Here is a 12,210-nt window from a genome sequence, read left to right as displayed (position 1 = left end):
AGTGACTACATAAGGGGAGTGTCACATAGGTGAGGTTGTGTTGATTAAAATGATACCAAATAAGCAAGAAAAAATACAAAAGTTTTAGGGTTGAGGTTCCAGAGGGTTAAATGATACGGAAAGGTCAAAGTTAATGAACCAAATCCTGACCTCCATGTGTTTATTGCCTCTCGTGTCTTCGCAGACGGTGATCCTGAAAAAGCACATAAACAAGAACTCCGTGGTCTACATGGAGCCTTCCAAGGAGAACAAGTTCCAGAACGTGAAGAACGACTGCGGCGTCATCCACTTCTCTCCGGACATGAGTTCCCCCTGCAAAGACAGGATGACCATCCCCAGGGCCAAACTAGCCAACGACTGGACGTCACGCTAACCAGCTATTATCGAGGAGAAACTCTGCAGATGGGAGCGCTCCTCCCTGCCCCCACGTGGCTCTTATGTTCACACACATGAGGAGGCCTTATTTTTTCAGTAAAAAAACAAACAAATGACCACTTTTTCTTTCATTATTCACCCATAATCCTTTGTGTTTTTTTGGACTCGTGGGTGGAGTGACAGACCTAGAGGTGGACGGACAAGTGGACATGAAAAGGACAAAGTTCTCCCGGTTAAATCAAACTTTTTTGACTGTGAAGAATATTTTGTTTCTCTGCTGCTTCTGAAAAACTGGACCTTTGGGGCATTGAAAGCAGCACCAAAAGCTTTAGGGGGAGAGGATACGGCTGACCATCCTAACCCATGTGGAGCCCAGAGAGCAGGCTTCATCCCAGCACCCTTCATGTAGAATGTGTGGTTTCCAACTTTTGTATATTTTGACAGTATTTGTTCTAGAGGTGTTGTGTCTAGTTTAAGGCCAAGATTGAAAGATTTTGATAACAATTCTTAAAATAAATTTTTGCACATGAAGTAAATGTATTCAGTGAAAGCTCAGACGACCAACTGCAACTTTTTTGTTCTACTTTTGTGATTTTGGGTCTTTCAAATCGTCATTTAATGATCAGCAGAGGATTGGAGAGTTGGTACCATCTGATATGTCTCATTCGAAGGAGAATGTCTTTGATATCACGCCTGATTTCATTCCTAGAAGTGTGTGGAGTTGTTGTTAGTACATGTTGATGTAGGTGGGTACATTTTACAAATTAAGGAAAAATAAGCCTAAATTAAAAAAAAATGTAAAAAAAAGTTGTGTTGACTTAAATTGAAGCTGCAGTGTCACAAACTCCCAATTCCACATCTCATTGAAGAGAAGAATCTCTCTTCTGTGGAGGAACTGGATTAAAACCAATAATCTGGGATTTTCATATTAAGTACACAAAAATGTTAAACCACTTAAGTGGACACACTGCTGCCTCCAGTCCGGTCAGCACCATGACAGAATCGAGTGTGGCAACTCCCAAACTCAATTTTGACGCCAAAATTGTTGCGAAACCAACTTGTGTTTAGGTGTTCTCCTCATTTGTACCCGTTTATTCTTGTGCTTTAAAATGAGGAGTAAACTGTAAGAGCTTAAGCGATTCTTTGTGTTTAAAAAAAAGGTAGTTTAAGTAGGACAGAAGAGGACCTTATTTATTTTTTCATAGCTTTATTTATTAATACAAAACTATAGTTTAAGTTTTTTTTTAAATAAACTTTTAGTAACCAAAGTTTCTGTGCATTTTAGACCATTTCTATCTGATTTCTCTACCGTTTTATTTATTTCTTGTCTTAAAATTTTGTAAATATGTTTCCTAGAATATACACCGTAACATTTTCTCTTATTTTGAAAAATAAAAGTGATATCCAAAGTGGCTTGGACTGATGTATTTGGAAAATCCCATCCAGGCTGGGATCCGTTTGTGGGATTTCTTCCTTGCAGGAACATCTGGTTCTGGATTTGTGCTTCTGATGGGAAATTTGCTCGTCTTAAATCTTTAAATGTTTTCCTTTAAGCCACTTTTGTTTCAGACACAAATACAGATCAATTAAGTAAATCTGTTTTCTTAAACATGAAAAGGCTCACAAACTAATCTTTGGGAAGGAGGGAATTTATACTCTTTTTCAGAAGAGCTTAAATGAATAAAGTAGAGCTCCAATTCTTGTGTTTGAAGTTTTCTATCTACATTCATGAGAAAACTGCTTTTAAGCTTTATTTTAAATTTAACCCTAACAGTTTAGCTTTGTTTTATCACAATACCACAGTCATTATGACACCAAAACACACACTTTACCTTTTTTCTTATGATTTTTGTGGCTTCAGATGTAGCCTCAAGTCTTTATATAAAAGCTAAAAGGAAGACTACAATTTCTCCATTTCACTTCTCCAGGATGGCACATCCACACGTGCTGCAGCAAGGTTTAATGTGTCTCCCAGCACAATCTCCAGAACATGGAGGAGATTTCAGGAGACTGGTGGTTATTCTCAAAGAGCTGGACAGGGCCGTAGAAGATCCTCAACCCCTCAGCAGGACCCATACCTGCTCCTTTTGCGAGGCAGAACATAGGCTTTCTTTAGGGTGCTTTAGAGATAAGCTGATATTTACATGCTAGCTGTTTTGGCTAAACTAGCTTAGCTAAACAAGTAAAAAACAAAGCGATAAGTTAAAAAAAAAAACTTCAATTTTGATTTTTTTGTCAACGATTTACACTGCATAATTGATTTTTACAACTAAAAAGGATGAAATTGAAGATAAAACCTCAAGATTTTCAAAGCATTAAAGCTTTACGTCTTTTCTTTGAAACCAAATGACGCTTCAGTGCTTTAATTGGAAAAGAACTAAAACAAGTCATTTCACTCTCAGCCTTTATAAACACATGACGGTAATTAAACACACAGAGACCAGATGAGAAAAATGAGTTTTATTCTCTTTATCCAATGTGTTGCTAATAGAAAAGTAACACTGCCCTGATTGTGGCGTAATCGTCAGTAAAAAGCCCTTTCTCTCTTTAAACTCCAGAGTTGTCTTAAGGCCATAGAGTCTAATGAAAACCGTGTCCAGACCAGAACCTGTCACAAGTCTCTTTGGAAGGAAGTGCAATTTGGCTCCATCAGCTGAATCCCCATTCAAACAGTTCAAACAAAGTCATCTGGGGATCACTTTTTCCAAGAGGAACAGCAGAAATCAGTGAAGTCGTCCCGCCGATTTCGTAGATTAAAGGTTAAAAAAAAAAAAGAAGAGGGTTGGCTCGATCCAAGTCAAAGTGAAATAATTCCCGGTCCGGTGGAAGTCCTGCGATGCTCACAGGAGGATCTTGTAGTAGTCATCCTTGTAGCTGTACAGTACAACCACAGCCACCCTGGAGGAGGAGAACATGTGGTTTTTATAAAGCAAAAGAAAGAAAAAGAAAAAGCACTTCCAAATGGAAGATTTCAAAATCAGATCGATTAAAGTCAACCCGGAGAGTTTCCAGAAACACTGTTCTGGTTAACAAGAGGAAACAACTCCACCGGGAGTCTAGTTCAGGAGGACGGAGATGTTTAGTAGCATGAAAAATATTAAAACTAAACCAAAAGTTTACTGAGCACCAACAACACTTCAGCTGTTTCATAGTAAAAGCTGCAAAAAAATAAGACTGATTGCCTCACAGCTTTAAACGGCCACTCATAACATCAGGCGCTCAATAACAGGGACGTCAGTCAAAAGGCGTTACAGACCAGACATGACCAGACCAAATAAGACAGAAAAGCCTCTCCTCTCTTCTGCTCTCTGCTCCTCGGGAAACAGGATCAGCAGAGGATTTATACGCTCGCTGGTTACATTTTTACTGCTCTCTTTGAAGATCTGATTGTCACAGTCACACCTGAGCGTCGGCTCGCCTGCAGCTTTCTTTCATTATTTTTACATATTTAACCTTTAGCTCTGAGCTTTATTTAAAAAAAAAAAAAAGTTCAAAGTGGAATGAAACCAGCAGGATTGACAGAATGAACATTTGGAGTCATGTTTAAATAAATCTTCAAGTTCCTGCTATTTTGGGAAATGAAATATTATTATTTATCTGTTTCCAAAACTAAAACATTTTTTGATAATCGAAAATAAAACCTGATAAATACATTTATTGTCAACTCAGACTTTTAAAACACCATAAAATGAATGTTTAATTTTAAAGTCCCACTCCGATTGTCTTTTGATCTATTTTCAAAACATTCCCAGAGGTCTTTTTATTGAGATTTATCTCTTCTTAGCCCCAAATTTTTAAAAATCTGTAGTTTTCTTGGAGATAATGTCTGCAGTAGTTTTATAGAAATTCACCTCTGACTTGTGGGTGGGGTAACCCCAACCCCTCTTCCTCTCAGTTCCCGTCCTGACCCCCCTTCCCATCACCCATAACCGAGAGCTCACTGTTTACATTTTAGCTTAGAGCCCCTAACCTAACAAAAAATGGTGAACAGTATAAGAGTTATCCAGCCACACAGTTTTGAAAAAGATGCCAGATTGGATGAGGATAAAAAGACGTACGTTGATCTAGTCGTCTACAAGCAGAAGCTTGTTGGAGCTTGTGGCCCGCCCAGCGTATTTGTAGGGCTGGGTTGATAAAATCTATTAATCAATCTGAATCGATCTAAGCTTAATAGATCAATAATCAATCCATAAAAGTAGAGATTGATTTAACGCATAATGCTAAAGTCTGCTAGCTTGATGCTAACGTATAATGGGATTTTCCATAGGATGGCTAATGCTAACGCTTGGTCGACCTACTAAATAAAAAAAACAAGAAATTGTATTCCGTTTTAGTTCATTTTATAAAAAGGAACTGCACAGGCAACTCTGGCCTTATTTAAAAAACTAAATCAATATTCCTTACAACAAAGCTACTAAAAAAAGCACCTTTTGGTTATTTTGAAGTGATGGATCTCATCGCAGATGGACTTCAGGTAGCGCTGCTTTGGGAGATGAGACAGCAGGGTCTTCACGCTGCTGTTGAACTGCTCCTCACTCTCAAACTAGAAAAAAGTATTCAAAATCTGAATTTAAACAAGAACATCAAACAGACATTACCCATAAATGAACAAGAGCTGCATTTTTACAGATTAAACTGATATGAACATATTTCTGTAGCAGCAGAACAGTGAGGTCTTTAGGTTTAATTGGTTTCTGTGAGCCGTATTAAAACTCCCAGAAAGCCACACTGTGAGGGTTTGAATGCAGAGTCATTATCGCGCGTGCCGCTGCATAGGTGGGCCGTTCCTACATGGAGGGGGGCCTTTTTGCTTATTTAACTGCAGCGGTAAGAACATTTCTCAGCTCTCGTCGTGTTTCTTTACTTTATAATTAGCCTTTGCAGGAGGAAACCTGGGACTTTTATGAGCTCAAAAGCCTCGGTCACATGTTAGGAATGTGACCATTAACACCTCAAATGTGTTTTGTTAACTGCAGTGCACATGCTCTTTGTTTTTTAGAAAGGGGAACCAAACTGGAGAGTCCCTGGACTCTCAGGCCACTGGAAAGTGCGGGAGGAGTTCCCTTCACTTCGCTCCTCATCAGAACAAGGAAGGAGACGGGATTCCCTCTTCCCGTCTGGGACGCTGACCTCCCCCCGCCTGTTCTTTCCCTTCCTCCTTCCTGACAGCAGTCACCGGTGTGCCAGCGGTTATTAACGTACTGGGCTTTTTATGAAGCCATAAATGAACAAACCTCCAGAGACAGGAAGTTGATCAAGGTTTCCTTCTGCAAGTCAACCTGTGAGGGGAAAAAAAAGACAAAACAACAACATAAACTGAATTAAATATCAAAGATAACCACATAAAAAGCTGTTTAAAAATGATCAGACACCCCCCATCTAGATTCTTCAGTCTGACTGAGACGTGCAGCAGTAAAACTAGGAGGTCTCATTAGCATTAAGGTGATTCTGATAGGCTGCAGTCCAGATGTGTTTTAGAAATGCATTTGGAATAACAGCAACATTGGAAGCAGGAAAAGGAGGATTTAATTCCCGAGCCACAAATCTACAACCACAACATCTAATAGGACATTTACTCATGTCCATATCGATAACTGCCTTCTGTTTTGTGTGAATGGTTAAGAGGAAGCAAAATGTAGCACAAATGACTCGTTTTTTCCTTCATGCTCTGATTAAAAAGAGAAAAGACACAAAATGCTCATGCTGTGAAATGAAGAAACGAACTTACTGCTAGAACCTCGATTTCATTGCTCTTGTTTTGTAAATTGGTGCTGAGATTCTGCAGTCTTGATTGGATCTGAAATAGTAGAAAAAGACAAGTTTAACTCTAGAAGACTTCCACTATAAAAAGTTACATCATCACTTTTGCAGGGTCATTTTTACCCGATATAATATACCCAATAAAAAGTATTTCTCATAAAAAACAGATCAAAATATGACATCACACACATGATAAGTTAAGAGTATTTCTTTTTTATTTTCAACTGTGGTTTACGCAACAAAATAGGAAATAAAAACACAGGAAGATCCTAAAAATATGATGAAAATTACACAAAAATTTGGAATTTGAGAAGAAGAAAAATAAGCCCCCCAACCTAAAATTACTGGTGCAACAAAAGTGGCGAGCAATATTGACGCAATCGAGCCGTACAGTTTAGAGAAAGATTGCCGCTCAGACAAACATGTACACGGATCTAGTCGTCTACAAGTGAATGCATCAGATTGGAGCAACTACTAAGGATTCAAACTTGTCAACAAATATTAAAATGAATTTGGCCTGAATTTAGAAATGCAGAGCTGATGACATTTCTTCATGCAGGCTCGCTGTGAGTGTGCGTCAGACTGGCTGCTGGGAAATTCCTGAAGCACCTTCAGAATAAAAGTTTCTCACAAGTCAGTCCCTCCAGGATTTCTATAGAATTGTTTACGGTATTAGGGTATTAGTATCGAATCCTTTCAGTTCGTAGGAAAACAGATTGATGTAAGGAGCAAAAAGAAAACATTTTTGGCCTTAAAATACCTTTAATTCATTGTGCTGAGCAAACAAATAAAACAAAAATCGTAAAAAAATGAAAAATTGTGAATTTAAAACTGTAAATTGAATCAAAACCCCAGCAGCTATGAGCTTTTTCCAATTATCTTTTTTCATCTGCTCCTGATTCACACCGATTCAAATAAAAAGAAACTCAGTTTTGAGCTTAATTTTTAATGTATACGTCCTCCAGGATCATCAGAGAAATGCCACTTTATTAAAAACACATTTTTTATCAAAGTTGTTGATCAAAAATCCAGAGTAAACCAGCATCAGGTTTCCACGTCCCTCTCCATCAGGCCTTTCCTTCAGCTGCTTCCCTCTCTAGTGACGCGAGCTCTGCTCTTAAGAATCAGTTCCAAGCATGATGCAACAACACACACAAAAAAAACAACAGCTCAGCTGAAAGGTGATTGTGCGTCACAGACCTGAGTCTCGTAGCGCCGTCTGGCGCTTGCAGAAACCTTTTCCGGACTAATGACGTTCACGTTCATGTTGGTGGTGCTGCTGCTCCCATGAGGCTCTGAGGAGCCTGCAGAAGATTACACAGTTGGAGATTAGATCATCTGACATTTAAACTATTTTAGTTTTTCTCAAAAACATGACATCACGTTTGAAAAACTCCAGGAGAAGAGGCGTACCTGTGCAGTTCTGCGTCGATCCTTTGGGGTTCTGAAGGCTCATGCTTTCAGTCATTTCTCTGCATTGGCAGGAGGGCAGCATTAGTAAGAGGATCTCCTCTCAGCAGAGCCTACAAAAACATTTCTCTACCTGATGTTTCTCTCATCAAAGAATCTGGTCCGGCATTTCTGAATGATGTGGTCCACCAAGTCCGACTCTGGAATTCGCTTCTCAGACTGTCTGTCCTTCTCGAAGGATTTGACCTGAGAGATGGAGATGGCTTTAGCATGTGAGGCCTTCGCGGAGCCGTGTGAAACGACCGGGGCTTTGACTCTATTGATGCGTTTGTGGCCAAGATCATGCACAGGATCTCAGATGTCGGCGTTCGCCTGAGGCCAGGACTGAAAGAGCTGGATCACCTTCACATAGTTTCCTTCTTTGTCAGACACGAGGGCCGTGCATGTGATGCCTGCCAGCCTGCAGTGCTCCACCAGCGTCTCCTGGGACTGAAAACACAAAGCAAAAACACTTCAGCGTCACGGTTTGAGTCAGAAACTCACAAATAAATTGAAATCCGGTTCCTCTTGCTGGTCGCTGTGGGAGGATTTCTAAGAACTGCAAACCGCTCGACAGCTTATGCAAGTTTTACAGTGCGATTTGTTCCATGAATTAATGAGGGGTCATAAATTCACTCAACCCAAATTACATAATTAAAATGTCATAAGTCGGTGTTTTCACAGAAAGTGAGCAGACACTGATGAGGGAGAGAAACTGGAATAAGAGAGGAAGGCAATGAGCTCAGATCAAAACCACAACCAGGATGCATCCATGGAAGGCATCGGAGCACGGCGGGAAGTCCTGTGTCTGCGCGCGGGAGGATTCATTTTGGTTTGGCTCCTCTGAGCAGCGACGGTGCAGAACAGAACAGAACAGAGGCAGCAGTGTCCCACAAATGTGCTTGTGAATCCACTTTGCCGTGTCATGATGCAAACTCTCACACTTCCTCCCAACTTTCCCACTGACAGGCAGATGAGGTCACATCCAAGCTAAGCTGCAGCTTAGAGGCAGACGAGCAACTCGGGGCGTGTGGAAGGGGTTCGCCATATTTGGTTGATAAAAGCTGCAAGAATGGAATCTCCTAAGAAGTGTTAACAAAAGCCTAGCAGAAAGGGATGATGGGTAATGGAGTATAAACATGGTGCTGAACAAACATTCAAAAAGCCCTCGGTGATGATTTGGTTTGATTTTGGCGAATATTTTTTTGTGGGCATCAGCGGGTAAAAAGCAGGCATTAAGAGTTGAGGTGGGACATTAAGACAATAGAAGAAAAAAAAACAGGAGGGCATTGAAATGGGCTGAAACAGGAAGCATCTTTCCACAAACACGGCGAAGGTCCGTTTGTTACCAAAAACAGCAACAAAAAGCTCGGCCTTTGAATTCCCTTACTCTCACGTTTCAGCACAATTATAGCTTTAAATAATTATTAAAGTGTATACATTTGTCTAAAAAGTTGTGCGATTGAGACTCTTTGAAATGCAGCCACAAACCACAGCTCAGTTTCCCTTTTTTTAAGTTGTCACGTTGAGTCCGCTGCTGAAAAAACAAGCCTTTTCCCAACAACGGAAATCCAGCTTGAGCTTACAACAGGAGCATGTGGGCTGTGTGTGTGTGTGTGTGTGTGTGTGTGGGTGTGTGTGGGTGCTCAGGAAGTCACCTGCTTCACACAAAAGCTTCTACTGTCTGATCAGAGATGTAGAAAATGTGAGATTCAGGGAGAATTTAAGGTTCAGACACTTAAGTGATTTGAGCAAAACTTGAATGAAACTCTTCCTTATCCTCATCCAATCATGATTTTAGAATTTCTAACATGTATTTGTGGCATTTTTCTTATGAAAGAGAACAAATGTAATAAGAAATCATTTCACTTTTGGATTTCTGAGTATTTCTCCTTTTAAATCGCTGTCAATCAAACTGTCTTGATGTCACATTGAGGGGCGGAGCTGCGTAGCTCAGCTCCAAAAGCCACGCCCCCTCAGAGGAGATTTTGGAAACAGAGGCTTCAGATCAACATGAAAAATAGCTTTTTAAGACATTGAGGTTGTGGGATTTTGGTTAAAAACTTCATAATCATAATTAAAACACTACTAGGAACGTTTTTCTAAAAATAAAATAAAAAAATGTTCACAGGGGGACTATAAGGTACAGACACTTAAGTGTTTAATAACCTGAATTTTCTGTCACATTTCGTTACACAAATGTAAAAAAAAAAAAAATATGAAGAAGAAAAAAAAAATATGAAGAAGAAAAAAAGGAAGAAGCAAGCAAACGTAGACGACAACGAAAACTAATCGAAGATGTCAACTTAGGGGTTCAATTTGTATCAAAAATGTAAACTTGTGTTCAAAAATAAAGCAAAACTACTTGGTCAAAAACTGAAGATAAAAAGCATCTGATGAACAGAGACAGATCTCATTTTTATAAGCATGCTTAGATCACATATCCTAAAATCTTTTCCCCTTTTTTTACTTCTTCTGTCCAGCAGTTGAGCAAACCGATAAGAGCAGAAGGCTTCTTGTGTTAAATCAAGGACAGAAAAAGAATCAGGAACAAATATGTCAAGCAGATGTGTGTGTGTCAATGACAATTTAACAAAAAATGGCTAACCTGTGAGAAATCGTAGGTGATGTCAGCAGAGACGCCGCTGCTCCACAGTTTCTGGACAACATTGATAGCTTTGGACATGGAGGAGTGTCCTACTGGTACCACCAGAGCATCACAAGAGCTCACCATCAGCTGGCATAAAGAAAAACAGACACAAAAAAAAGAAATAATATCAAACTGAATTCAAAACACAGAAATTGACTCCATGCAGTCAATAGCAGCAGTGATCATAGTTATTAAGAAGCTGCTAAAAGTAGGCGTGTGGCGGCGGCCGGCTGCAAAGAGCCGTCATTAAATATGAAACTAAGCCGGCTGCTCCTTCATTACAGTAATCAGGATTGTCAGGTCTGCAAGAGTGTCTGTCTCACTGGCTCCTCCATGCTGGCTATAGCGGCACAGACTTTGTCCAGAGCCACACTGCCCCCCACCGCGCTGGGCACCGGGATGGTGGAAGCAGGACTTCGGAATTCCACAATCTGTATGAAATAAAACAACATCATATGGTAATGAAAAGCTATTGTATAAGGAATAAAAGACTCGATCATACCAGGTGGTCGTAGCGCCCTCCAGCAGCCACTATATCCGGGACGGTTCGCTTCCGCTTCCTGATGAAAGCCACAAACTGGAAAATGACTCCGGAGTGGTGTTGCACCTTGTAGACCAGGCCTAAATTAACCACCACCTGGAGAGAGGAAAACACCTGCGTTGAGAAGGAAGCCGGCAGAATGACCTCCTGTTAGTTTGGCAGAGAATCACCCTCAGTTTCACGCCCAGCCTGCGCAGAAGCAGAATCAGCTCCTCCAGGTCCTTCAGGCCCTGCTTGGCCAGCTGGGTGACGGCCGTCTTCTGCTTGGTGAGCGTCGCCAGCAGCGGTGCCAGCTCCTGCAGGCTGCCCTTCTGTTCTATGTACTTGTAGAGCGTTTGCAGCTGGACACGGAAGCCAAATAGGTTACAACTGCGCACATGTGGAAATCAAAGCATGTGAAGCAGGAGGATGCTTACGCTGCTGCTCGACAGAGAAAAATTACAGAACTTTGCCTCCACCTCCCGTTTAGTCAGTTTTTCATTCTGAGTGTAAACACAAAAAAAGGTCACTCCTACATTTATTGATGCAAACCCATCGACATACAGGACAGCACTGACCATGGCGTCACACAGAACGTTGGAAGCCTGGCTCAGTTTGTCCTCTGGGACGCCGCTGTGCAGCAGGATGGCCTTCAACAGGCTGGTGTGGTTCAGATAGATGTTATAGTTCCTTTCCTGCAGGCACAAACACACCTTTAACCCACTCAGCTGCGATTACAGTCAATACCAAATGGCAGCACCGCCTGAAAAATGGTCTCTGCGAATAACAACCTCCTGTGTCCAGCTGCCCTCTCATTCTGTCCTGGACGTACTCTTAAAAGCTCTCAGACAAACAGCAGAGGATCAGAAACAGGATCTATAAAAGGGATAACCCAGGATCAAGGTTGACTGGGTTCAGGGATGAATGTTGACAGGAAATGGACTGCACCAGGAGGGAGGGAAGTAACCGGACAAAGCTTGGCATAACAGATTTACAACATAAACAGTAAATACAGTGTAAATCAGCGACGCTCGCTAACACTTTGGTATGTTAAGAATTTAAATAGGAAGTAAAGGCGGAGGGGGGAGAAAAAAAAACAACAAAAGGTCGAGTTGAGCTGATGGCAATCGGACGACAAACAAACTGTTCAAAAGGAGGGTAGCGGCACAAACACGCCGTTCGGGAAACATGCCGCGTCTCACCTGGAGCGCCGGGAATTCCTGAATTATTTCCGAGATGGTGTAAATAATTTCTGCGTCGGGCAGCAGGCTGTTGGTGACGGGCGTGACGATGTCGAAGGCGCACTCCACGAGCTCCCGGGGGTGTGCACGGTCCAGCTTCCTGGGGCGGAACACGCGCTCGATGCTGTACCTTTTTGATAAACAGGAAGCAGAGAGTGATCGATCAAAGGGCAGTGGTCCTTTGTTTGCAGAAAATGCAATTGTAACTAGAAAAG

At 41.2% G+C, this 12,210-nt stretch overlaps 2 protein-coding genes across 2 annotated transcripts in view; one reads left to right on the top strand and one right to left on the bottom strand.

Annotated features, from left to right (window-relative positions):
* Nucleotides 1-1,153, top strand: part of crim1 (cysteine rich transmembrane BMP regulator 1 (chordin-like)) — a 44,844-nt gene extending 43,691 nt beyond the window's left edge. The window contains exon 15 of the mRNA XM_024273442.2: nt 185-1,153. Coding sequence (XP_024129210.1) covers nt 185-373 — 189 coding nt within the window. The 3' untranslated portion in view covers nt 374-1,153. The remainder of the gene's footprint in view (nt 1-184) is intronic.
* A 1,667-nt stretch (nt 1,154-2,820) lies between these two features.
* The window catches only part of eif2ak4 (eukaryotic translation initiation factor 2 alpha kinase 4), a gene marked incomplete in the record, with an annotated part of 23,378 nt that continues 13,988 nt past the window's right edge, over nt 2,821-12,210 (bottom strand). The window contains 15 exon segments of the mRNA XM_024269700.2: nt 2,821-3,273; nt 4,803-4,918; nt 5,610-5,654; nt 6,104-6,172; nt 7,336-7,439; nt 7,549-7,607; nt 7,679-7,791; nt 7,948-8,034; nt 10,193-10,321; nt 10,558-10,665; nt 10,737-10,871; nt 10,946-11,116; nt 11,192-11,257; nt 11,333-11,449; nt 11,957-12,125. Of these exon segments, the coding sequence (XP_024125468.1) occupies nt 3,216-3,273; nt 4,803-4,918; nt 5,610-5,654; nt 6,104-6,172; nt 7,336-7,439; nt 7,549-7,607; nt 7,679-7,791; nt 7,948-8,034; nt 10,193-10,321; nt 10,558-10,665; nt 10,737-10,871; nt 10,946-11,116; nt 11,192-11,257; nt 11,333-11,449; nt 11,957-12,125 (1,546 nt within the window).

This window comes from Oryzias melastigma, linkage group LG22 (genome assembly GCF_002922805.2).
Source record: "Oryzias melastigma strain HK-1 linkage group LG22, ASM292280v2, whole genome shotgun sequence".
NCBI lineage: Eukaryota > Metazoa > Chordata > Actinopteri > Beloniformes > Adrianichthyidae > Oryzias > Oryzias melastigma.
The sequence above is the reverse complement of the archived record's forward strand: the minus strand, read 5'-3'. Positions and strand labels throughout refer to the sequence as shown.